The 26,572-nt window shown below is 36.9% G+C and overlaps 1 protein-coding gene across 1 annotated transcript; it reads right to left on the bottom strand.

Moving 5' to 3' along the window:
• Positions 1 to 22,655: 22,655 nt before the first annotated feature.
• On the bottom strand, positions 22,656 to 23,144 carry LOC143554675 (uncharacterized). Its single transcript, XM_077044380.1, has one exon. The coding sequence runs from the start codon at positions 23,142 to 23,144 to the stop codon at positions 22,656 to 22,658; it is 489 nt and encodes a 162-aa protein (XP_076900495.1).
• Positions 23,145 to 26,572: the final 3,428 nt, after the last annotated feature.

Below are 26,572 nucleotides of genomic sequence, written 5' to 3'. Positions count from 1 at the left end.
GTGTCTCGGAAGCCTTTACGTCATCTCGGTACGTTAAACCATTTAACTTTTCTTCCATAATGCCTTATACTTCAATTTGGAGAGACTTGGATGTAACTTTTGTTTTTATATCATAAAACAAAACAAACCCTAACTCTAACTCCTACTAGCTACGATCGGCCGAAGAACAGCCCCCCCTGGCGATTTTCTTCTGTGCAGCCATGTTTCAACCGTAAAAACTTCAATTCAAGGTCGGTTTTATGATTCCCCAAGTCATATACACCTTAATTGATCATATTAACGCGCTTATTGGTCATTAAGGTTGAGTTTTGATGATAACAGTTTGCTGACAGATTCGTATACGTTTATTGTTGGGTCTGTAACGCGATCGGCTGACAGATTCTTGATTCCATGATGTTCTACTTTGAGTCTAGTTTGCAGAAAGGTATAATATGTAATTTTTGGACAAGATTTGAATGGTTTTTATGAATTTATAAAATCGAGTATCAAAGCTGATGCGGGATGACGGATTCTGGTCTGTCTTCCCGACGTCATAACCTTTTTTTGACAGGTCCAAATTGGTTGGTTCCACTTCTGGAAGTTATTATTTTGAGTTAGGAACCAAACCCAATTGGAATCGTTTAATTTGGTTTGGTAATGAATTTTATAAAAATAAAATCATTTTGTTACGCACTGAAAAAGCTGCACGTATCTTGCTGTGTTGGAGGAATTTTTATAATTTTTGTGTCCAATAGAAAAATATAATAAAAATATTTTTATAAACCTAAGACATTTATTAAAGTCTGGTAAAAATTTAATAATTTATTTCAAAGGTTATCCTATGTAATTAAATGCATCTTCGCATGCTAAAATCTACACGTTTTACTCGTTATTGATCGATAAGTTCGTTTTAGGCTTAACCGGTGGATGTTCAATTGTGTTCTTGTTGGGGCTGTTTGAAGTTATTTTTTGCACCACAATCTTCCTAGGTATGTCCCATATATCATACTCAAAGATCATGTTCTTAGGTGTTCGCTAAGTTGATCAACTAGTTGTAGTTTGACTGTTATGTTCGGTTGTCTAGAATTGTTGAGTTTGATGCGTTAATCGGTTGGATGACCAACCAAATCAGTTTGCATGGCCCTAGGGGAGTCTAAGGGCTGTGGGAAAATTATTTTTTTGATGCTCGGGGCTGTTTTGGTTGGTGCTTGGTCAATCGAGTCGGCGGTGCGCGAATTTTCGTTTAAATGTTAAATTGAAAGTTGTAAAAAGGAACCGTCAACCCTATCAACTCGGGTGACATAATTATGATGTAAGAAAAGGTTAAGATGGGAATTTGGTCTATTTGGGGCTGATTCGTTTGACAATTGGTTTTAAGATTTATTACGCGCGTATTCGACTCGATTTGATTATCGACGGGCGAGTTGTGCATCATGGTTAGCCCCGACCTTAATCGTAGGGTGGATTTGGTTAATTGAAAGGTCTTAGGGGCTGAGGTAAAGTGTTGGGCCTTGGGCCAAGTGTTGGGCCTTGGGCCAAGTTGTTGGGCCTTGGGCCAAAGTGTTGGGCTTGAACGGCCCATTAGGCAAGAGTGTTCTTACGGTCTAGTTTAGTAACGCGTTGTGTATAATTTACAGGCCCTTGCTTGTGATTGTGCACTTAGGGATTTCCTAGCTCGTTGCAGGTGTTAGATTGATTTCAGGTGAGTTCACGATGCCCCTTTTTAACTCTTTTAAGTTTTGGGCTAGCATGCACACCTAAGTGTTTTTCTTACTTGATGAAATGTTTTAAACGATTTTATATAAGCTTGCTAGTATATGGTAGGCCTTGGGATGTTAAATATATATATATATATATACACACACACACACACATTATTGTTTGGCCTATATTTGGCGATGTTGTAGTCGTTTTGTCTACTGATGTTGCGTATGCCTACTTTGTGTTTGCATGCGCTGATGTTACGTGTTTGGGTTGTACGTTTGCTCGACCCTGATGTTATTACTTGGATGTTATATATATATATATATATATATATATATATATATATATATATATATATATATATATATATATATATATTTGGATGCACTTATAAAGATGTTTATATGTAGGTTTGTATATGTATATATTCATAAGGATGATTATTTATCGAAGATGATGGCCTAACTGATGTATCCCGTTTATAGTTTAAAACCTTGGGAATGACTATTATGATTACTATATTGATGTTATTTATTAAAACTTGAACTCACTCCGCTCAAGCTGACTTTGTGTGCATGTTAGTGTGAGTTTCAGGTTAGGAGGTGGATGCATTGCCGCTTGGACGTGCACGAAGCTACTTGGACGGTGGAAAGCATACTTAGTCGGATGTTTCAATAATAATAAACGTTTTCTTTTTAACATTTATTTAAATACATTTAAATTGGTTTTGGGAACTTATTTTATTATTTATCTTTTTCGCTGAATTATACTCTGAATTGGTTATTTTAATAAAAGTATTATTTTCAAGTTTAAATATTTTTATAAGTGTTTTGTATGAATACCAACTGTGGGGTTCCCGGGGTTCGGGGCCTTACACCACTCGCTAAATACTTTTAACGAATGTGCTTCATTCGTTATAACTTCAGCTATAACTCGAAATGACAATAGCGAATGAGAACTCTGTTCGTTATTCAGTTTACGAATGTGTAAAGAATGAGTGGTCATTCGTTATTTCCTTAATGAATGAACCATTCGGGTTGTTTGGGAATCGTGCAAAACTTGTACGGCATATATAAACCCTAGAGCACGAATGGTGCCCATTAGTTATCATCTTTGCACTGTTAATCTCGTTATCCCTCACCCTAAATAAAACTCTTGCAAAATTTTCTTAGACCAGATTATAACCTGAAAATCATTTGAGTTATCATCATTTAGCCTCATAAGGTATAACATGAACAACAAGGATGATTTAATTTAAGTTTTTTTCAGATTTTAGGAGGGTTTGACGGTAAAACCCTTACGAACTGATAATGGACAAATTGACTATATAATTGGACATTAAAACCAATTTAGGCAATCTTAGATTGGTATCAATGGTGCATCGATGTCCATGAATCAAGGGTGGTTGTCAATGGTTAAATTTTAAAGATTTTCAGAATTTAAAAATTGCTTGTTTGACTTTCAAATGGATTTTGACTTTGACCATTGAAGTCAAATGAATTCATTCGTTATCATTCATTCGTGTGCATTCATTATAATTTGTCTTTCATTCGTTCATCTTGTAACGAATGAATCTCATTTGTGCTCTTTAATTAACGAATGACCATATTCCTTAGTTTTCTAAGGAATGAGAATACATGTATTAGCCAATGTGATACGAATGTAGCTTCATAACGAATGTGTGTATTTGTTAGTTTTCTTAACAAATGCAACTATTTTCCATTCGTTATACTATTAATGGATAATGAATGAGGACTTTTAAGTTATTTTCAAAAAAAAAAAACATTTCAAGTGTTAACATATTTGTTTTTGCATATATGGCTGATAATCAACATGTTAATATTCCCAAAGGTCAACAAGATCAGCCTGTAATTCAAGAGGCTTAGATTATCCAAGAACAACATGTTGAGCAACCAGTTGTTAATCTGAAGGCACAACAAGAAGAACAAGTTGAAGAAGAACCTGCTGCTAACTAGTGGTAGCTGATAAAAAGCATAATATTTGTGCTTTTCTGGGTCAGAACTTCTTTGGGCGAGCAATGTTTGGAGATGTAATTATGTTCTTGAGAAGATCAAGAATATATCAAGCTATTTCTACATATCTCCCTGTGCATTATAGTATTGTCAGACCATTTTGGGAGACTGCTCGATATGCTGCGGGGGAAAATCGCATTGTTGCTGACATTCAAGAAAAGAAGATTATTGTTGATATGGATATCATGTGTAAAGTATTAGGTTATAGAGATAATGATGATTGTGTATATGAGTTTGATTGAGAGCTGATTTGAGGTTTATTCAGAAGGATAAAGTATAATGGTGATATGAACAAGTGTATATACAACAAGGCAAACCTCTACGAGCAGTACAAGTATCTATTGCATGTGCTGAGTCACTGTTTAGGAGATGTAGAGATGGATTTAATGAGTGCGCAAGATTATGTTACATTCTGATTTTTTTGCTTTGGTGCTGAACAAGCCTTTCAATTTCTCAGAGATGGTGTTCAATCATCTTAAAGAAAATTGCACCACGCGGACCCATAAGTTTTCAATGTGTCCGCGTTTCTTGCAAATGATCATTAATCATTTGGAGCCTAATCTAATTAAAGACTCGGAGATTCTTGCCGACCGTATTCTGTTAGATCATATGAATGAAGATACAATGCGAAGAACTCTTGCCAAGTACTCCGGTGGTAACTTTAACGACAACAGCTTCAACAGATCCACGTTTCTTGTCTATTCCAGGATCTGTTCTTCAATCGGTTCAATCTCCGATATCTTCTCCACAACAAACTTTGGCCGTTACAAGTCCTTCTGTTAGATCTATGATGTCGAGGCCAGATTACTTGTTTATGCCATTCATCAAATGTTTCAGTTGATGAATCTGGTGCACTTAACAAGAGAATCAGATGGTTGCTGATCATTTATTCCAAGAGTCTATGAATAATGATCAGAGGCAGATGCATTAGATTAGGCTCCAAGAGTCAATTTCTCAGAGATGGTGTTCAATCATTTTAAAGAAAATTGCACCACGCGGACCCATAAGTTTTCAATGTGTCCGCGTTTCTTGCAAATGATCATTAATCATTTGGAGCCTAATCTAATTAAAGACTCAGAGATTCTTGCCGACCGTATTCTGTTAGATCATATGAATGAAGATACAATGCGAAGAATTCTTGCCAAGTACTCCGGTGGTAACTTTAACGACAACAGCTTCAACAGATCCACGTTTCTTGTCTATTCCAGGATCTGTTCTTCAATCGGTTCAATCTCCGATATCTTCTCCACAACAAACTTTGGCCGTTACAAGTCCTTCTGTTAGATCTATGATGTCGAGGCCAGATTACTTGTTTATGCCATTCATCAAATGTTTCAGTTGATGAATCTGGTGCACTTAACAAGAGAATCAGATGGTTGCTGATCATTTATTCCAAGAGTCTATGCATAATGATCAGAGGCAGATGCATTAGATTAGGCTCCAAGAGTCAATTTCTCAGAGATGGTGTTCAATCATCTTAAAGAAAATTGCACCACGCGGACCCATAAGTTTTCAATGTGTCCGCGTTTCTTGCAAATGATCATTAATCATTTGGAGCCTAATCTAATTAAAGACTCGGAGATTCTTGCCGACCGTATTCTGTTAGATCATATGAATGAAGATACAATGCGAAGAATTCTTGCCAAGTACTCCGGTGGTAACTTTAACGACAACAGCTTCAACAGATCCACGTTTCTTGTCTATTCCAGGATCTGTTTTTCAATCGGTTCAATCTCCGATATCTTCTCCACAACAAACTTTGGCCGTTACAAGTCCGTCTGTTAGATCTATGATGTCGAGGCCAGATATTTATGCCATTCATCAAATGTTTCAGTTGATGAATCTGGTGCACTTAACAAGAGAATCAGATGGTTGCTGATCATTTATTCGAAGAGTCTATGCATAATGATCAGAGGCAGATGATGAGAATTAGGAACTGGGAGCCCTAATGGCTACTCAGGGGGAGAGGATTGAGAAGCAGGATGAGTTGACCCTTCCCTAACATGTAAAGAAGACATGCTGAAGAAATACAATATCGTCTTGTTGATCCAAGGGATTTACTGAAATTTGGTGAGAAGGATATAAAGACTCTTAGCGGCTCCCAGATTACAGCTGAACCACTTTACGAACCAGCCGCTAAGGAGTACACGAGTATGGTGGGGTCGATTATACGAACAGCGTTATGGGCAGGTGCTTACAAAGAAGCTGATGCTGACATACATGAGCACGAGTGAAAATCAAGCGATAAACCAAAGGGGAGAATGTTGGGCTATACTTAATGGTTTACACTTTTGTTATTGGGTTTTGTTTGGGCTACACAATGTAAACCGAAATCAGGGATTTCGGTGGGCTTTAAATGTATTTGGGCTTAGGTTTATATGTGACTATATATATGGTGTATGTATTTTGTGAAGGGGATTGAGCGAAACGAGAGATTGAAAGAAAGAAATCATCGTGTAAGTCACATTAAGGGCTTAAGAACCCAACGTAATATACGTGTGTTTTGAAGCAAGTATCATTTGGCTTATTGTGTTTATCTGTTTGTTATTGAATTGGTTCTTTGTTAGATTCCGCCTGACAACTTTCCTTGATATTACATTGAAAGATCCATTTTCGGGACTTACAGATCTTTACACCATTGGTGTTTTCTATCAAATCATTTTGTTGTCCGAAAATTCTTTCATTCTTCATTAAGCTTTCATTCTTGAGAACCTCTGACTGTGTCTTGCTGATGTCTCCAAAGAAATCTGAGTTAATGATTAGCTTAAACGACTTCACTGTTGCAATGACTTCCTCGTTCTTACGGCTTAGTGCGTCAACAACCATATTAGCCTTACAGGATAGTATTTGATATCACAATCATAGTCCTTTATCAATTCCAACCACCGTCTTTGTCTCATATGTAGTTCTTTCTGCACAAAGAAATACTTTTAACTCTTATAATCAGTGTAGATGGTACACTTAGTATCGTACAAGTAATGCCTCTATATCTTGAGAGCATGCACTAATGCTGCTAACTTTAAGTCATCCGTCGGGTTCGTGCTTTCGTGAACCTTCAAATTTCTAGATGCATAAGCTTTTACTTTACCTCGTTCCATTAACACGCAACCTAGGCCTCGATGCGAAGCATTAGTGCAAACCACTAATTCCTCATTATCATCGGGTAAAACAAGGATTGGAGCTTGTGTGAGTATTTTCTTCAATTCTTCAAAAGCTTCTTCTTAATACTTACCCCAATTGAATACCTACAGCCTTTCGAGTCATACAGGTCAATGGTACAGCTATCTTGAAGAAGCCTTGCATGAATCTCCTATAATAGCCAGCCAACCCTAGGAAACTGCGTATCTTAGTTGAGTTTTATGGAGTCTTCCAATTCATTATTGATTCAATCTTATCAGTGTCCACTGTGATTCCTTCAGGATTTACTATGCCGCCTAGAAATTGTACCTCACGCAACCAAAATGCGCAATTCGAAAATTTAGCATATAGTTTCTCTTTCTTCAATATCTCGCTCTTTTAATTAATCAATATATCTTCAATGAAAGCGATAACCGATCTGTCTAACATCGGCCGACATACCATATTCATCATATCCATAAAAGCTGCTGGATCATTCGTCAAATCAAACGACATTATGAGGAACTAGTAGTGTCCATACCGCATCCGAAACGTTGTCTTGGGAATGTCCGCCTCTTTCACTTTTAACTGATGATAGTCTAATCGGACGTCTATTGCGAAAATCAACTAGCACCTTGCAATTGATCGAATAAATCATCAATCTGTGGCAACGGATATCTATTCTTCACTGTAAGCTTGTTCAACTTGCGGTAGTCTATACACATTCTCATACTTCCATCCTTCTTTTTAACGAACAACATCGGCGCATCCTACGGGGAAACACTCGGCCTAATAAAACCTTTATTGAGGAGTTCTTGCAGTTGGGACATCAATTCTTTCATGTCGAATGGCGCCAGGCAGTAAGGTGTTTTCATGATCGTCTATGCTCCTAGTAATAACTCTATCCAAAATTATACCTCACACTCCGGTGGTAACCCCGGAAGGTCCTCTGCGAACACTTCTGGATAGTCTTACACTACAGGAACATTTTTCACTTCTTTCATCTCAGTCGTAGCTTTGACAACATACGCCACGTAGGCACTTCACCCTCGCCTTAACAAATATTCGGTTTTTATCATCGAAATGATGTTAAGCCTTGAACTTGCTTTATAACCATAAACCGTCACCATAACACCATCCAAAGACTACAACCTTATCAACTTACTTTTGCATACTATCTGAGCCTCAAACTCAGATAACCAATCGATTCCCAAAACACATCAACCCTCTTAAGGTCATTACATATAGGGTAACATGGAACTCACGTCCCTCTAATTCTATCTTACAATTCCTAGCCATTCTCATTATCCAAATAGAGCTTTCACTAGCGGTTTCTACTGTAAAATTTTAGGCACACGACAACATTTCATTATTGCTAACTTACAAAATGACGTAGTTACGAAACTTCTATTTGCACCCGATTCAAATTACACAGAAGCAGATATATCGTTTACTAGAAACGTACCTGTCACAACATCTGGAATCTGCTTGGCTTGTTCCTGAGTCAGCATAAAGGCTCTGGTTTTAGGCATAGACTTGTCAGCATCCTTCTTCTCATTTCCCACATCCTTAGTGCATTCCCTCTCCATATGACCCATTTTACTGCATTTGTAGCACGCGGGTTTTGCATTGCATTCATGAGCGAAATGCCCCACCTTTCCACACTTATAACAGGTGTTAGACCCAAGCCTACATTCCCCACTATGAACCTTCCCACACTTATGACACATATCATTACCAACTCCCCACTTGCACTCGCCACCGTGAATCTTACCACACGTCTTACAAGACTTCTTCTCCCACACCTTCTTCATCTTATCCTTAAAATTCTTCAACTGAGTATTACGTCGTTTAGCAGGAATAACCTATTTCTTCTCTTTATTCTCCTCCACTTCCACGCCATCCGCGGCAAGTTCGTCGTAAACCATCTCTACAACCTCCATAGTATAATCAAAGGTTACTCGTTTACTAGACCTGACTAAAGTGCGAACATTTTATGGAAGTCCCCTTATATAACACCTGATTCGCTTCACCTAAGTATTCACCGTATCATGCACCAGGCTGGACAAACAATTGAGCTGTGTAGTATACCCGTGGTGTGTCTTCTAACTACCTTCAGATTTAGAAATTTTAAGTCAACCCACTCTACCTCCACATCAGCACAGAATCGTTTCATCACCATCTCCTTCATATCATCCTACCTCATAGCCTTAATCTCCCCCGGAGTCCTTCTCTGTTCAACAGTCTCCCACCATAACAGGGCCTCATCAACAAAAGTCTTGGTAGCAAATCTCACTGCTTGATCGGGGTGGCATTTGTTGATTTGTCTAACTTTATCCACAGTATTTATCCATTGGAGAGTAGGGATTGCATTACCAATTACAGTCAACTTTGGTGGACCACAACCCTTAAACAGCCTATAAGTGCACCCACCATGATCCTTCTCTTTCTTACCAACTCTCACATACATGACTTCGCTCGAGTCACGTTTCCTAGTCACATCATCCTTCTTACTACTCTCCCTTGTCTTCTCAGTGGTTTTAACATGACTTCCAGCAGACTTTCCTAGATGCAGATTCTTCATTGTAGTAGCTATAGCGTGAGCAATGGCAGCTTGAATAGCATGATCAAGTTGATACCCTTCATCTCGCTCGGTTTCCCATTCTTCCTCCCTTGTGTTGGTAACCATTTCTTCAGAAGGCAACGGGTTAACTCATGGCTTATCACGGCGTCCCATGTAACCTCCCTGACCGATAGCTCTCCTTGCGCTAGCCATTCGTATTCTATAAGAAAAACACAAACTTCGTCACTCTAGAGACTGTTTAGTAGCAGGTTAGTAAGGGAAACATTTAATAGCTGTGGCCAGCTATGATTAACTAATCGCATTACTTTCTGTGTCCTATACACTTTCCTTTGTGCTTCCACTTGTGCTAGGTTCTACTTTTAAACTTTTAGACAATCAATCAAACATTTCATACAGTCACATACTTCTATCTCTAGCAATTAAACTAAGTTCCTTATAAACTTCTACCTTACTCATGAAATTAAGTAGGTACTTTACCGTTACTGACCTTGCTTGAGTGACACATGGCTTCCTTGAACTGGCATCTTCTTTCTTTTCATCTTTTAGTCCCATTTTCTATTCGAGTCTAAGCATATAGGATGCTTATTTTTCTCAAACTTATACTATGATACCAACTTATACTCTCAAACTTATACAAACACATTTCTAAATATCATAGTGAATTAAAACTTTTCGCGGTAGACTAAACATTCAACCATATGTTACAAAACTTTAATCTTTGTCTTAAACATTCAAATTGTCTTAACATAAAAACATCATGGCATTTCTCCTTTAGATTTCAGCCTCTTCAGTCCAATGCCATGTGTCTCTCTCAAGCCAGTTGCCTCATTCTATTTGTTTGTGTGCATACTAAAAGTCAGCTACGCTGAGTGAGCTCTAGTTTAACAGGAATTTACCATACACTCACATACTTGTACATACGTATCTGAAGATACATTACATGCTTAACCTGTTTAACTTTTTGTCATACATACATACAGTCATTCATACTTTCATACTTTCATTCTTTTATACTTTCTTATCTTTACTTACCTTACTTAATACATACATAACTACTTCTACGTTTTAAAGAGCCTTTCGCCCTATAACCTCATAGATATTATTAGGGTTCGGCACCTTACTTTTCATAGATATTATTAGGGCCTGCCACCCTCATTTCACAAGTTTTATTAGGGTCTTCCACCCTAGTTCTCACAAATATTATTATGGTCTACCACCCTCCTTTCATAAATATTATAAGGGTCTACCACCTTCACATATATTATTAGGGTCTCCCGCCCTTTGTAACCATACGACCATAAAACCATACGTCTATACAACCACACATACATTTATTTATATAAATAATTATATATCTATATACGCATCCTTAGCCTTTCTATATTCATACAACATTCACATAACATACACTTACTAGTTAAAGTAAGTGTATTAACTTATAACATTGAGTACGCACACAGCCCCGAAAACACAAACAAAGAAAGGGACTAGAAACTCAGCTGAATCCTGTTTCTTTCTGAGCTAATGGCAACACCTTTCTCAGCTGAGCATGACTAACTATCTAATAAGTATAAGTGTTAGTTAACTACCTTTCTATTTAAACAATACTACTCTAGTTAGTGAACTAGTTTACCTTAGTTGAATGGGTTACTGTTCTTTTGAATCATATACGCATGCTATACTTGAATCGAATTTTCATGCTATACCCGAATCACATTCACATGGTATACCCTAACCACATTCGCATGGTATACCTTAATCCCATTCGCATGGCATACCCGGATTGCATTCGCGTGGAATTACCGAATTGCATTCGCATGGTACACCCAAATTGCATTCGCATGGTATACCCTAATCGCATTTGCATGGCATACCTAAATCGCATCGTATGGCATACTCGAATAGCATTCGCATGATCACCTGTGCGATTCTACTGGGCGCAATTCTTCATTTCAGCTATTTCTTTTGACCCTTTTTGTCATCCTTTGGCCCCTTATAACCTGATTTACTGTCCTATAGAGTTCCTTGTCGATTCGACTTCATTTACCCTTTCATATTACGGTCCAAACCATACCCATTTAACCCGAATCACATCAGGTAAACCGTTTAAGGCAAATTTTGTGTTTTTCTTACTTGATATAGTCTGATTTATTATCCTACTGAACCCTATGGAACTCCAACTTCAAGAACATAATCTTTTAACTATAACATACCTTAAGGGGATCATTTTTGCTTCAGATCTGAATCAACACATGAATCTTGATGTGTTTCTTGCTTGTTTAATGAAATCAAATACAAAACAACCTTCTTTCTTCTTCAGATATGGACCAAAATGGAAAGAGGAATGCTTGTGTGTGTGTTTTGAGTGTGCGGAGGCAAAGATGAAATGAGAGAGAGTTAGGGTTTAGGGAGGGTTTAAGGAGTTTAAATACTCCAAGCCCATAGACCTTAGGCACATAACCATCTCCAAGTCCATATTTTATGTCTAAGCCTACCACCCAATCTTATTATTAATTAACATAATTATATAATAACATATAATTAAATAAATAAAACTTCTTTATTTATTATTTCTAAACGTCGGATGTTACAATCAGATATGCTTATATACACGTCACGCTACTCTAAATCCTAAGACGCAAGCGCTAAAGCAAATAAAATATTTGAATGGATGTTTATTTGGCCATTAAAACCCGAACGTTGGTAAACCCGAGCATTGTCGGTACCCGGCGTTGTGGCGGTGAGTTGACACGAATTTGGTCGGTTTCAGTTACGTTTGTTACGGTACATTATAAACAATGTTGGTAAAACTTAAGCGTTAAAACCCAAAAAATAAGTTCGTCAAATTAACAAATAAAAAATAATATCTAAAATGGCGTTTATTCTGTCGATAAAACCCGGGTGTTAGAAAAACTCGCGCGTTGTCGGTCTCGGTGTTATGGCGATGAGTCGACATCAATTCAGTCAATTTCGGTTACGTTCTTTATGGTTTCGAAACTAACCCAAAAATGTCCGTAAAATCCAGTCAATGGTAAATCCCGCACGTTGTCTGTTTTGGGAGTTGTAGCGGTGAGTAGACGCGAATAATTGTTTAATCATCAAACTTAAAACAAAAAGAATATATATATATATATATATATATATATATATATATATATATATATATATATATATATATATATTAAGGATCCTAAGAGAACCCTTGGTAAATTAAGAACTTTGAGAACCATTTTGGGCCAAAAAAACCTCTAAAAAAATATTTAAAAAGTTATAAAAAAAAAATTTTTTAAAAAGTAAAAAAAACCAAAATTCTTAAATTTTATTCTGGTTTCATAAAAAAAATAATTAATTCGTATTATACCTATACAAATGTGTATAATTTCATTTAATCTCTAGTTACGTAATGTACACATGTGTACATTATTATTTACCTAAAATTTTACATATATGTATAAAAAACACGTTTGTACATGTATGTACACATTATACATATACGTATAATTTAGTCAAACCGAGAATTTTTTTTTGTTTTCTTTATGAAACCGGGATGATAAAATAAGAATTTTGGTTTTCTTCACTTTTTATTTTTCGGTTTTTGTGATCCAAAATGGTTCTTTTGGTTCTCAATTTCCAAAAGTTCTCTCATGATCCTGATCTTAATAATTGTATGCAACACACACTATCGCATATACGTAATGCAACACTAATGCACATATGCACTATACCGATTTTTTTTGTATATAAAATAACACTATTGAATGTATACAATACAAACAATTGCATATATACTATTCAACACTATTGCACAGATCAAAATACACACTAGTGCACATATGTAATAAAAAATAGTCGATATATTGCATATGTGTACTACAACGAGTTTTTTTTTTATTTATATATTATTTCTAACGACGAATAACAACAAATAAGAAGGCTGAAACAAAAAAAAATTAAAAATATTTTTTTAATTAAATTAAAAATACTTCTTTACTCGTTATCTAGTTCTCTCTTTAAGAAAGAGTTATCTCTCTCTCTCTCTCTCTCTCTCTCTATATATATATATATATATATATATATATATATATATATATATATACACACACTTGGCCTAATCATGCACCGCCAAATAGACCAATCATAGTCTAATGGCGCTAAACTCCTTTTTTATTATATAACTAGTGTTTTACATTGCGCATTGCGCCGGGCAGGTCGGTAAGGCGCTAGTAAAACCCAAGCGTTGTAGGTCCGGCTTTGAGGCGGTAAGTCGACACTAATTCGGTCAGTTTTGGTTATGTGCGTTTTGGTATCGGAACTAAAACAAAAAATAAAACAAAAAACAATTTAAAAACCGAGGTGGACCAATGTGGTGGTGTCAATCAGTAAAGTTCGGGCGTTGGTAATACCCGAGCGTTGTCGATCCAGAGTGTTGCGATGATTCTAAACAAATTTGTTCGGTTTTCATCATGTTCGTTACGATACCGAAACAAAAAGAAAGAACGAAAATAAAAACAAAATTAGTATTCGGTTAGCATACTAAAAAATGTGGTAATTGTATGCAAATTCAGTCTGTTTCACTTAACAACACAACTATTCAGTCCACACCAAAGTTAATGTTAAAAGAAAAACCATTCCAACATACACACAACCATAAATAAGACACTAAAAAAATATAAAAACATACATTTGCATCATCGGAGATTTGAACTCAGGTTGCAAACCTTTAGGAACACTTATCCACTCCAACAATACCACCAAACCAAGAAAAGTTAATATGTTCAATGTCAAAACTATTACTATATATACAAAAACAAAAATAATTCATTTAGTGACATCAAAGTTCTTATTTATACTAATTAGATAATAATAAAAAGATTGTAAGTGAATTAACGTAAAATTATAGATCAGCGTTTAATTCATGTATATTAATGTAAAAAAGATAGCCATTAGAAATACCAATGCGTGTCCTTGGTCTTCATGGGTATGCATCGTGATCATAAGATAGGAACCGATTCATAAAATAAAGTAGTTATGCTATAAAAAATAGTATGGTGTAATAATTACTCTAATTCAATAGTTATAGTGTAATAATAATTACTACATATTAACATAATTAGCTTTTGAATCCGTGTATTACACGGGATTTGTCAAATAAAATAAATAAGATTTATTATTTCAATTGTGATTATCAAAATACTTATAAATTAATTAATGTTGATTTAATGGGAAAAAAAACAAACTGTGTTAACGAAAACTACTTGAATAGCGTGATTTAATTGGAAACGTCATGTTTTGATTTGCAAGAAATTTAAAAAATGTTCTAAAGTTGTGTAGTTGGTCAAACATCAGGTATGAAAATGACACTGAATTCAATATTCTATAAAATCCACACTACGTTATAACTCAATTGACAAAATAGTTTTGACCCATTACCCATGAATAGCTAGAATGAATGAGATGAGGGATCAGGAATTAGAAGAAATATAGGCTTGACATCTAAGATTCAACATTTTCTTTTTTTAATATTGTAAGATAAGATTACTCTAGTTATTTGTACATTTCTCACAATAAAAGTCATTTATTAATAATGTATAAGATCCCGAGTATGTTTACGCTCCTGACTGAAGTGCTGTGAGAATTTTGCGACTAAGTCATCCCAGCTCTTGATTTGGCCATCCGGTAACTTCTCAAACCATTCTCTGGCTGCCCCTGTTATTGTCAATGCGAACATGTGACACCAATAGGGCAACGTCCAGCCACTTACTCCACCAACTGCTGTGAAGTTTAGCAAATGGTCACTTGGATCCGACATTCCATTATATTTTCCCAGATTGCTTGGAATTTTAATGTTTGTTGGGAAGGGAGCAGTGGCTATACGAGGAATGAACTTTGACTTTTCTGTGAAGGCAAAGGGACGGTAGGGTTTGGTAAAATCTTCTTCGGCATCACTGTAGTACTCAGTGTGCTTCGGCAGTGCTCGCGGGCGACTGGTGTCTTCCCTACCGTACCCACGGCTATCTTCACTTACATAACCGTCCTCATAAGTAACATCTCGCTGCCCCCGGGGAGCAAGGCTATGCCCGTGCGTAGTCCTTCGAAAAGGAGCTATGTCTTGACTTCTCGAGGATGGATGACCAACTGTCTGACTTCTAAATCTAGATCTTGAGTACGCCGTACCACGGTGAGTCATAAGTCAGGGTTCTGGCTTATAACTGACTAGTTCTCACTCGTCGTTCGTACTCTTCTTTCAACCTCAGATATTCTTGTTTGTACCACTCGTTAGGAGTAAGATTAGTCCTTCCAGATCGAGTTTGGTGACGAACCCTAGTTTCTTCACCGTCGAGTCTGGGGAAATCTCTGGCTCCGTCTTCCAGAACCGGAGTACGAGTGGTACGAAGAAGTTCAACATCTTCATGCCTCGGGAACCCTCTGGCCCCGTCTTCTAGGATCGGAGTTCGATTGCTCCGATGAGGTACAGTAACAGTGAATTCGGGAACTCTCCAACCCCGTCTTCCAGGACCGGAGGTAAGTTGTTCCGACGAGATTCCACCAGCACTTTTCCTTCCAGGACTAAATCATCCTGGACATTGGTACGTCAGACCCTCGCCAGTGTGACTGCAAGAGGTTGCTGACTCTGACTCATTTTCAGATCACGAAAAACTTTAGACAAAACGTTCAAACAACCGTAGTTCTAGCTAAAAACGAATAGCACCAATGAAGAAACAGAAGTCCAAACTGGATAGTCCGGACTTGAGTTTACCCCAGGTGTGAGTCTACTGAGTAATAATGGTGTTAGATACCAGCTATCTGTCTGCAAAACAAAGCACCGTGAGTCTCGTCACGGGAAGAACACGACGGGGGGTCTTCCCGTAACCACCTTCCGGTGTGAGAATCAGTACTGTATTCTAATCGGGAAATACAAGTATAAGTATATTATGTAAGGCTTGAGAGTGTGAGTGTATACCTGAAGTAGACTAAGTTGGTATTTATAGCCGGAAGGTGAGGGAAGGTGATTGGTGGAGTTGTCACTGTCGTAATATTCCTTTCTCAACTCAATGGACACGTGTCGAGCCACTATTGGATGTGACGGCCTGGCCCCATCTGTTATTGTGGACGTCGTGGGACGTCCATTACGTCTCCAGGTCTCATCTTTTCATTGGTCGATGTCGCTATCAGGTGGTTATGGAGGAATCTTCTAGAAATAGTTTGTTACAACTGCCCTCCCGTATCACGTGGGGATCATGCGTGTGATGAGTCCCCTGCGTTGCTTGTCGGTTCCTTCCGCGGATACTCGTTTGGTAATCCACAGTTGTGATGGAGGTTCGCGAAGCATAACATTATGAACCGTGGATGACTTGCCAGTCCACGTGTTCCTCACGCGGATGTTTCTTAGTGATCTGCGGATGTCTTTTGACGATCCACGGATCAAGTTGGGGATCCGTGAGTAGTTCTGCTACCCTACCTCTATTATATATACAGGGAAAAAATAGAATGAAAACCAATTTGAGTTGTGAAAATCTTATGTAATATCGTTTTTTTTTGTTTTTTTTTTCACACGTAATATATGTTGTAACATTTAATACAAAACATCGAAACATAAAAATTTTTTTTTGCTATTTTTTAACATTTTTTTACTAATTTTTTTATATTTTTTCAGGAGAGAGAAAAATTTATATTTATGTTTACATTTTTTATTAACTTTAATTATTGGCCACATGATTCAAACTTTACTTAAAAACATGTGGTTGAAAACGAGTTTCTAGAGTTTTCACAATTCAAGTGGGTTTTTATTTTAACTTAACTTAACTATATATATATATATATATATATATATATATATATATATATATATATATATATATATATAATATCTATCTATTCTAATAAAGTAAAATAAATATGGACACTTGTCATGTTTTGGTTCATTCTCACAATTTTTTCCCTCCAAAACTAATATACCCTAATATATGTAATAAACCAATAATTATTTACTTTCCTTTTACACTATATTTATATAATATCTATATATTTTTATAAATATAAATATTAACCTACTATTTTACTATACATTTCAAAATACTTGGTGAATTTCAAAAATCAACAACAAATTATTTTTCTCAAATGAAAATTGTTTCGGGTTTTTTGTGGAAGTTAAATTTGATTTTACGGATCAAAAGTTGGTAAATAGATTGTTTGGTACAAATTAACTACATTTAGGTCAAAATTTGTTACGGGTCAAAAATGAAAATTTTGAGTATTTTTAAAAGTTTGAGAATGTAAAATAGATTTATCGTCAAATTTGTTATGGGTTCAAAGTGTTGACTTTAAAATGTCAAAAGTTTGAAAGTTAGAATTTTAAACATGATTTAGGTTTTAGGTTTATTTATAAGGGCATTTTTTGAAATAATCAAAAGGTTCGGGATTTAACAAATTGACTATTTTTTCCTCAACTATTAAAATTTAAGAAAAGATTGCGAACACTTTTGACATGCCACCCTATGCCTATCAATGCTTATTTTTATCAAATTTGAAATATTTATGTCAACATTAATTTTTCTTTTAATGATGATCAGAACGTTGTATGGGAAGCATGTCATGCAAAACTATGCTCAAATGAAACAAAATATTCACAAAATTTAATGGGTTAACATGCTATTTTTTATGTTTTCATTATGACAAAGTCGAGAAGTCCTCTGAAACTTATCAAAATCTTTTATATGGTGTAGCTCGGAAAAACATAGTTCTTGAAGAACATCAATTGCTACAATTTAATATCATACTTTCCTTTGATGGGTGGTAAATTGATAAATATATCAATAAAGGTAACGTCTCTTTTGTATTTAGGCTAACTAATATCGTATGAGAAGTCTTATTTTCAAAATTGGTTCATAACCAGAGTTCTTTCAATTATACATATATGACACCGAGAACGAATTTTTCAATAGAAAGAAGCATTCTAGGGTACGACTTTACACATGCATTTTTTTTTATTAAGTTCATTTAAAAAAAATCATTTTGTGATATAAATAAGATAAAATAATGTACACATTGTATAGATATAAGCATAGATGTAATATATTTTTTTTATATACGCTATGTAATTATTTGTTTTACTTAAAATTTGAATTATCACGTGTGTGACACGGGCTCTAAAACTAGTATATATATATATATGCGCACATGTTTGTGTAAGGAAAAACTTATTTTGAAACCCAATGGTGAAAACTTTGAAAACCCAACTAGTTGTTCTAATTTAGTCACATCCACTTTTATGAATAAAAACAAAAGGGTATTTTGGGTAACTATACCACTAATATATGTAATGTAACTATTAGAAATTACATAACTTAGATTTAATCCAAATTCAATTAGGGAATGAGCAAAATATTATCTGATGTTTTTAGATTTAATCCAAAGTCAATTAGAGGGAATGAGCAAAATATTATCTGATGTTTACGAACTACTATCGAATTAATTTTGTTACAACTAGACCAAATCGTGGAATATAACTTATATGACTAAAATTAACTAATGTGAAATACAACTTCAAGTTACACCAGAGACACCTAACCCTCATAAATAAGATTGTTAGTACATTAAAACTCATACTAATAATAATAATAATAATTGTAAACGTCAATATTGTCTGTGTTGTACAAAATTTATTGTTTATGATTGTAAACAATTTATTAGTAAAGTTGTTACAGATAATATATGTATTTTAGGCAAATAACAGAACGTATTTTATAACCATATTAATTGTCACTCGTCTTATCTTTCACACTAACTGCTTTTATTGGACCTCTCTTATAAAAAGAAAATAAAGAACGTATTACGTAACTTTGTTATGTTTTTTTTCTTTTTCAAACTTCAAACTGATGTTTAAAGGGTTTTGATCAGAATGAGGAAGCGAGCCGACTGATTTAACATGAATATCGAAACAATGCTCAAAAGACTTGATTTTCGTTAATTGAAGGTTTAATCACCCAAATTGACACACCGTTTCCTCGTTTGGAGAATCGTTTCAACAATCGATTTGTTTCCTCATTCCGTTTAAAAGCCTTAAAAACATCAATTTTAAATTTGAAAAAAAACTTAACGTAAATTAAGTTATTTTTAACGGAGGTCCAATGAAAACAATTAGTGTGAAAAGTGTGACTGGTGATAGCTATTTTCTTATATGGGATTATTATCAACCAACCTTAAAATTACATGATTATTAAACTCCAATTAGCCTATATTTTAAACGAGTTGACGCGTATTCGGTCAGCATCGATTACGTTCGTCATTGTACCAGAATTCAAAACAAAAAATAATTTCGCCAAATTAACATATATATATATATATATATATATATATATATAAAGAGACTATTAACATATAAAAGAAATTAAAATATTTAAAACAATGATTATTCGGTCGGTAAACCTGGACGTTGGTAAAACTTCGGCGTTAAAACCCAAACTCTGATAAAACCCAAGCGTTAAAACCGAGACGTTGGTAAAACTTAACCATCCAGACATCGGTAAAACCCGCACGTTGCGGCACAAACAAAATTTTACTCTACAATAATCCCAAAAAAATAATTCGGTACAAACAAAATTTTAAAAAAAGAACAAACAATTTTGCAAAAAGAAAAAAAAAACAACAAAAATCTAAAAATGTCTTGGCATCGACATTTCTCCTTTACTCTATACTAAAGTAACAATGAGGAATAGAGATTGATGTGAGCTAGCTATTCTTTGTGATGGATATTTATTATGTATTACATCTAGCTAGGAGACAAGGTACTAGCGTGTTAACCGGTTTGCTTCAAAATAAAGTTGATGAAACTGGATTAGGGAAGGGGTGTTACGAGTGGGGCATAAGAGAAATGGAATTTTGTTGAGAATGCCTTTTCTTTATGTTGATTTATTCATACCCCTTTTTAGTGTAAAAATTTTTTGGTCTTGTATCAAGGTTGCATGTATGCTTCACAGTTCTTTTCACCACCTTTTGTAAACATGGGAATGTGTATATGCTTTGTGTGTATCGTAACTCCGGGAGAAGAAAAAAAAAGGGGGGACTTGACATGCCTTTTCTCATTTTTGACTTCCACCCACCCATCTTTGTGTATTTATTTTATATGGTAAGTTTTCTGGGTTTTAAATGGAAAACTGAAAAAACAGTAGATTAATCCTTGGTTTAATCACTTAATCCTTAGGTGAACACTTAGTGTTTTCTACGGGGTGAAGTATAATCCGGCAGATCTGAGCGGTTTCACCTATAAAACAGAACACCGTGAGCTTGTTACGAGAAGGAGAAGGGGGAGTCTTCATGTAACCACCTTCCAACGTGAGAATCAATACATGAGACTGAATAAATAATGAACACAAGTTATCGTGGAGCGCTACTGAGTGTTCTCGCGTGAGGTTCAGATCCTTTTACTGTTGGAGGTTGACTGATATTTATAGCCGGATGGGAGGAGAAAATGTGTGGGTAGCCTGTCATGTTAGGAATTCCACCAATTGGAGGCCTTGCACGTGCCCCAGGGAAGTTGGTGGATAAACTGGTTGACTGAAGGTGACATTTGTAGTATGCAGTAATATTGTCAATGTGTTATCAATTCTTCATTGGCCGAGTGTCCTTCACCAAGATACATCCGCTTTGCACTCTAGGAAGATTCTCGACATCACTTTTCCCAAGGCATAAGGGAACGTTCGGCGCCTGGTAGAATGCTTATCTGGAGCTTTTGTACTTTGTACCCAGCGCCAGATTGTTTCGATTGCGAAAGTTTATGTTGCTTATTAGGTAGGCTTATGACCCTACCTCTTCAAGTCCCCCAGTCCATTGTTTTTCACATGTGATAATAATGACTAGAATTATGAGCTTGTTAAGTGACATAGGTATTCTTATGAAGTTGCCCCGCTATTTTCCCCTGCGGGTGCAATCTCCTTTTGGTGGGGAGTATTCTGGCCGAAGGTTATTAAAAAACCTTTGTCATGCAGAAGGCAATTGGAAACCTTTAGGAGGAAGAATCATGGAGGTAGGTTATTTGAAGCCTTCCTTAGGCGGAAGCCTTCCCAATGTCACGGTCTACTCAAACAATCAATTAAAAAGACTTAAATACCTATAACAAGTACGGGTAAGTAAGGTCGTCTCCACAAGGACTCAAGGAAAATGCTAATTTTAATACTACTAATTTAATTAATTAACTAAGTCTGACAGACGATGTCAAGCGGTTTTTAGAAAAAGATTAATTAAAATTAAACCATAAAGTGGCTCTTTTCCCAACTTAAGACCAAATTCGTTTCCACACATCGTTTTAAAACTTTAGTTAATTCATTTAAGCATTTTTCAAAAGATGAACCAAAAATAGAAAAATCATCCATAAAAATTTCAAGTGAATCTCTGACCATATCTGAAAAGATACTCATCATGCACATTTGAAAGGTGGCCGGGGCATTACACAAACCAAAAGGCATTCGCCTAAATACGAAATTGCCGTATGGACACGTAAGAGTGGTCTTATGTTGGTCATCGGGGTGAATAGCAATCTGATTGTACCCCGAATAGCCATCTAAAAAACAATAAAACTTCTTACCTGCAAGTTTCTCAATGATTTGGTCAATGAACGGCAAGGGAAAATGGTCCTTAAATGTTGCCGGATTCAACTTCCTATAATCAACACAAATCCGCCACCCAGTTACCGGTCGGGTAGCGATTTCCTCACCTCTCTCGTTACGGGTTATTTAAATACCCGCCTTCTTCGGAACCGTTTGTGTTGGACTTATCCATGTGCTATCTAAAATCGGAAATATGATACCCGTGTCCAACCACTTCAAGACCTCCTTCTTCACTACCTCCCGCATGTTTGGATTCAACCTTCTTTGTGCATCATGAGCGGGTTTTGCCTCGGGATCGGTGATGATCTTATGCATGACAATGGATGGGCTGATCCCTCTCAAATCTGCTATCGTCCAACCAATCGCCGCCCTATGCTCTCTCAAGATTTCCACCAGTGCCTTCTCTTGCTCGTCTTCCAAATTTGCTGCGATGATGGCCGGTATAGTCTATCCTTCTCCCAAGAACACGTATTTCAGGTGTTTCGGGAGCTCCTTCAATTCAACAGCCGGCGGACTCTCCAATGACGGTTTCAACTTTGAATCGATCGTATCGAGCAACCGCTCTACTTGCTGAGACCAAGGCGGTTTCCCAATACTTGCAGCATACAACTCCACTTCTTTCTCTTCCTCTTACGACTATAAGACATGCTGAACTGTTTTCCTGCAACAAATAACACACTCCTCTGTGGCATCATCCTCACTTTCGTAAGGATTCAACCCGTCAATGACTTCAGCCACGAAGCATTCATCACTCACCAGAGGGTTAGACATGTTTGAAAACACATTAAGCCTAAGATTCTTATTACCAAAAGCCATGTCCACTACCCCGGTTCTACAGTTAATTAAAGCATTCGCGGTGGCCATAAAGGGCCGACCGAGAATCACGTTCGGTTGCCGTTTCGGGTCAACCATCACGTAGTCTAGAACCAGGAAGTCAACAGGGTTATAGAAATCTTCTATCATCACAATCACATCGGTCACGATTCCCCTACGAAGCTTGAGTGTCGAATCGGCCAACACCACGGTGGTGTCGGCTTTTCTAAGTGGATCAAAGTCATACTGATCATACAAGCTTCCTGGGAGAATACTCACCCCAGCCCCAAGATCCAACAACGCCCTAGTCATTTTAAAATCGCCCACTTGAATGGGTATAATTGGCGTTCCCGGATCTTGTAGCCTGGGTGGGAGGATACCCATCAAAACCGAACTCACATTTGCAGTTAAGTCAACTTGTTTGGGCAACTCGTGAGTTCGTTTTTGGGTGCACAAGTCTTTTAAATATTAGCATATGGAGGGACTTGTTTAATTGCATCTATGAGGGGTAAATTAATTTTTACTTGCTTAAATATTTCCCACATTTCCTCCTGCAGTGGGCCCTTCTTTCTTAGTGCCGATGAGGTCTCGGGGTTCACTAATGCCCGGGGAAACGGAACGGTTTTACTCGCTGAGCCCGTTTCCTTGGCGTTTGGTGTTCCTATTTTTCATTTTCAATTTATTTTTATTTGTTTGATTTGGTTTAGTTTTCGGTTCAATTTCAGCCTCATCGTCACTTTTCCCATTTCCCCCCAAGTCCTCCACCACACCTTCAACAAAAGGTGGTGGAGTTACCCCATTATTATATATCTTACCGCTCCTAGGGTACTTACCTAGTTGACATGGGCATTCTTACCATTCGAAGAGCTACCATTCTTATGGCTCGGGTTCTTCAAGGTATCACTCGGCAACTTGGATGGATTTCTCTCAAACTCACCACTTCCTCAGCAAGCTGGCTCACCTGTTTATCCCTCGCAGCATTAGCTTTCTCTTGGAGCTCTAACCTCTGATTCACGCTTTTATTCTGAGCCTCTTGATCTGTCTTCATTTGCTTCAGAAAGTCCGTCACATCCTTAATCGACTCGTCATATTACCCGAAGAATTTCCTTGCCCTTGTGCTGCCCCTTGACTTTGCTGACCCTGCTGATAGCTCTTTTGATAACTCTTGTTGTAGCCCCCCGACTCTCTTTGATTATACCCGCTTTGACCGCTACCCCTCTCGTTCCCATATTGACACTGATTTGACTGATAACTTGCTTTTGGGGAATTACCTTGAAAATTCGGGTTTTGTTGCGTGTTCGGGTTTCCATAATTGAAGTTGGGGTGGTTTCGGAGGCCCGGGTGATAGGTGCTCGAATTCATATTCCCATTGTTGTATCGCCTCTCACCTTGAACAAAATTCACCTCCTCTTCTTCCTCTTCTTCGTCTTCCATCACTACTTCACAAGTGGCCACCGCATGGCCTATTCCTCCACAACCTTCACAAACTGGATATGTCGTTCCTGATTTGCCTTTCTCCTTCGTACCCACACCTATCAACTGATCCAACTTTCTCTCCAACCTAACTATACGATCATCTGACTCACTATCCACGGCTTTCACAACCACCCTTTTTACCATGCGGTTTGACTGAGCTTGCCTCTTCGAGTTCATTGCATGTCTTTCCAAATGTTGCCAATCTTCATTCTCATCATTAGTCAAAAACGACCCATTTGTGGTAGACTAAAGATCACGCACATCGTCACTCGATAACCCGTCATGAAACGCTTTGATCAACTCCCACAATGTTATCCCATGATGAGTACAAGTTCTCAACAACCACTTGAATCTCGCAAATGCTTCTTGAAAAGTCTCACTCGACCCTTGCTGAAAATTCTGAGGTTCGGGCTTCAGAGGTTCTTTGCGGTGTGTAATACTCAACCAAAAATTGCTGAGCCAGGTGTTGCCACATGTAAATACTTGCTGACTGTAGAGACAAAAACCACTGCTTCGCTAAATCTTTGAGACTGAACTGGAAAACCACTAGCTTGACTTCATCGGCAGTGAACCCTTAACTTGAGATGGTGGCACAAATAGAATTAAATTCGTTCAAGTGTAGGTATGGCTCTTCAGATGCTTTCCCATGAAAAGTAGGCATCCCGGTCAGGTTACTCTGTCTCACTGAAAACGTCCTTCCTTCTCTAATCGGGATCACAATGGGGAGTGGTTTCGTGGTCACTTGAGGAATAAAGTGACATTGAACTCCCCGAACGGGCGGTGGAACAAATGCCCTCGGGACCCCATCGTCAAACTCATACTCGGGAAACTGTGGCTTGGGAGGATCTTGTCTTCTTCTTTCTCGACGGTTTCTTGGTTGTCGGATTGGCTCGGATGTTCGGTTTGTGGGAGGTTGTTGTTGTTGTCTTCTATAATACCGACCCCCTTGCAATTGTTCCATCTCCTCTTCATCCTCAAACTCCTCAAAATCTTCAAATCCCCTTCGCCGATCATACTCGAACTTGACCCTATTGTATGGTGGTTTAGACCTGATGGAATGATCATCTCTCATTTGATATCTTCTTTGAGCTCTCGGGTTTCGGTTTTGGTGAATGCGTGGGTTGAATGGTGGTAGGTCATTGAGTGGTGGGTTTTGTGGAATGTTTTATGGAATGGGTTGTTCTTGATTAGGTGGTGGGTTAAGATTTTCTGGTTGAAACACCGGTGGGATTGGGTATGGGTTATGGTCTTGATGGTTTATCTCTTCTATTTTCGGTCTCGAAGTTTCACCCATTTTCTGTTTTGCTCGGTTTCTTCTCGCAACTTTCTCAATCTCAGGATCAAACTGCAACACCTCCTTATCTCGAGCAAATCTCGTATGCATCAACCTAAAAGATTAACTACACAAACCAAACAAGCACACCCCGCGTAAGATCAAAGAAGAAAAGAAATAAACTAAAATTAAACTAAATTATGCTAATTTAAACTAAACTAAACTAGCACTAAGCGCGTTGAGTCCTCGGAAACGGCGCCATTTTGACATAGGCTGTCGCGGTCTACTCAAACAATCAATTAAAAAGACTTAAATACCTGTAACAAGTAAGGGTAAGTAAGGTCGTCTCCACAGGGACTCAAGGAAAGTGCTAATTTTAATACTACTAATTTAATTATTAAACTAATTCGGACAGACGATTTCAAGCGGTTTTTAGAAAAAGATTAATTAAAATTAAACGATTCCTTAAAAAGATTTGTAAACAATATTAATTAAAAAGCATTCATTCTAGGTTCGGGTTATGTGTTCCATACGTTAATCACAGATTCTCTCATCTTTGGTTTTACAATAATTGTTAATCCTATGGTTTGATTTATGATGACAAACGATAACTCAACTGAATTGTTGACACAAATGAACCCGGACTACACAATTGTCAAATCTATGTCTAGGACAACTAATTCAATGATAAGGTTTGATGATTCTAGTTCAATGACACAAGAGATTAAACCCTAAATGTTGATGAACAACCAAACAAACGTTACACAAATCAATAATTGCAAACACAACCTTTAATCAACCAAATAACTAATTAAGCAAGACAAATTCATATAAAATCAATCAAGCTATATTCATTAAGCATAAGAATCTGTTTATAATAGTATTTCACACAAAACTTACCCTAGAATGACACGTGAACTTAGCCGAGCATCGACATATCGATTAAGACACTTATCTTGATGAACATATGATCAATGATGGAACCGGAAGC

Source organism: Bidens hawaiensis, unplaced genomic scaffold (assembly GCF_021521415.1).
Source record: "Bidens hawaiensis isolate Kalapana, Puna unplaced genomic scaffold, B.hawaiensis_p1.1 tig00017785_1, whole genome shotgun sequence".
Classification (NCBI taxonomy): Eukaryota; Viridiplantae; Streptophyta; class Magnoliopsida; order Asterales; family Asteraceae; genus Bidens; species Bidens hawaiensis.
This window is presented reverse-complemented; position numbering and strand designations above follow the sequence as displayed.

Coding starts and splice junctions, on each gene's coding strand:
- LOC143554675 (XM_077044380.1), bottom strand. CDS start 23,144: ATGACTAGGGCGTTGTTGGATCTTGGGGCTGGGGTGAGTATTCTCCCA.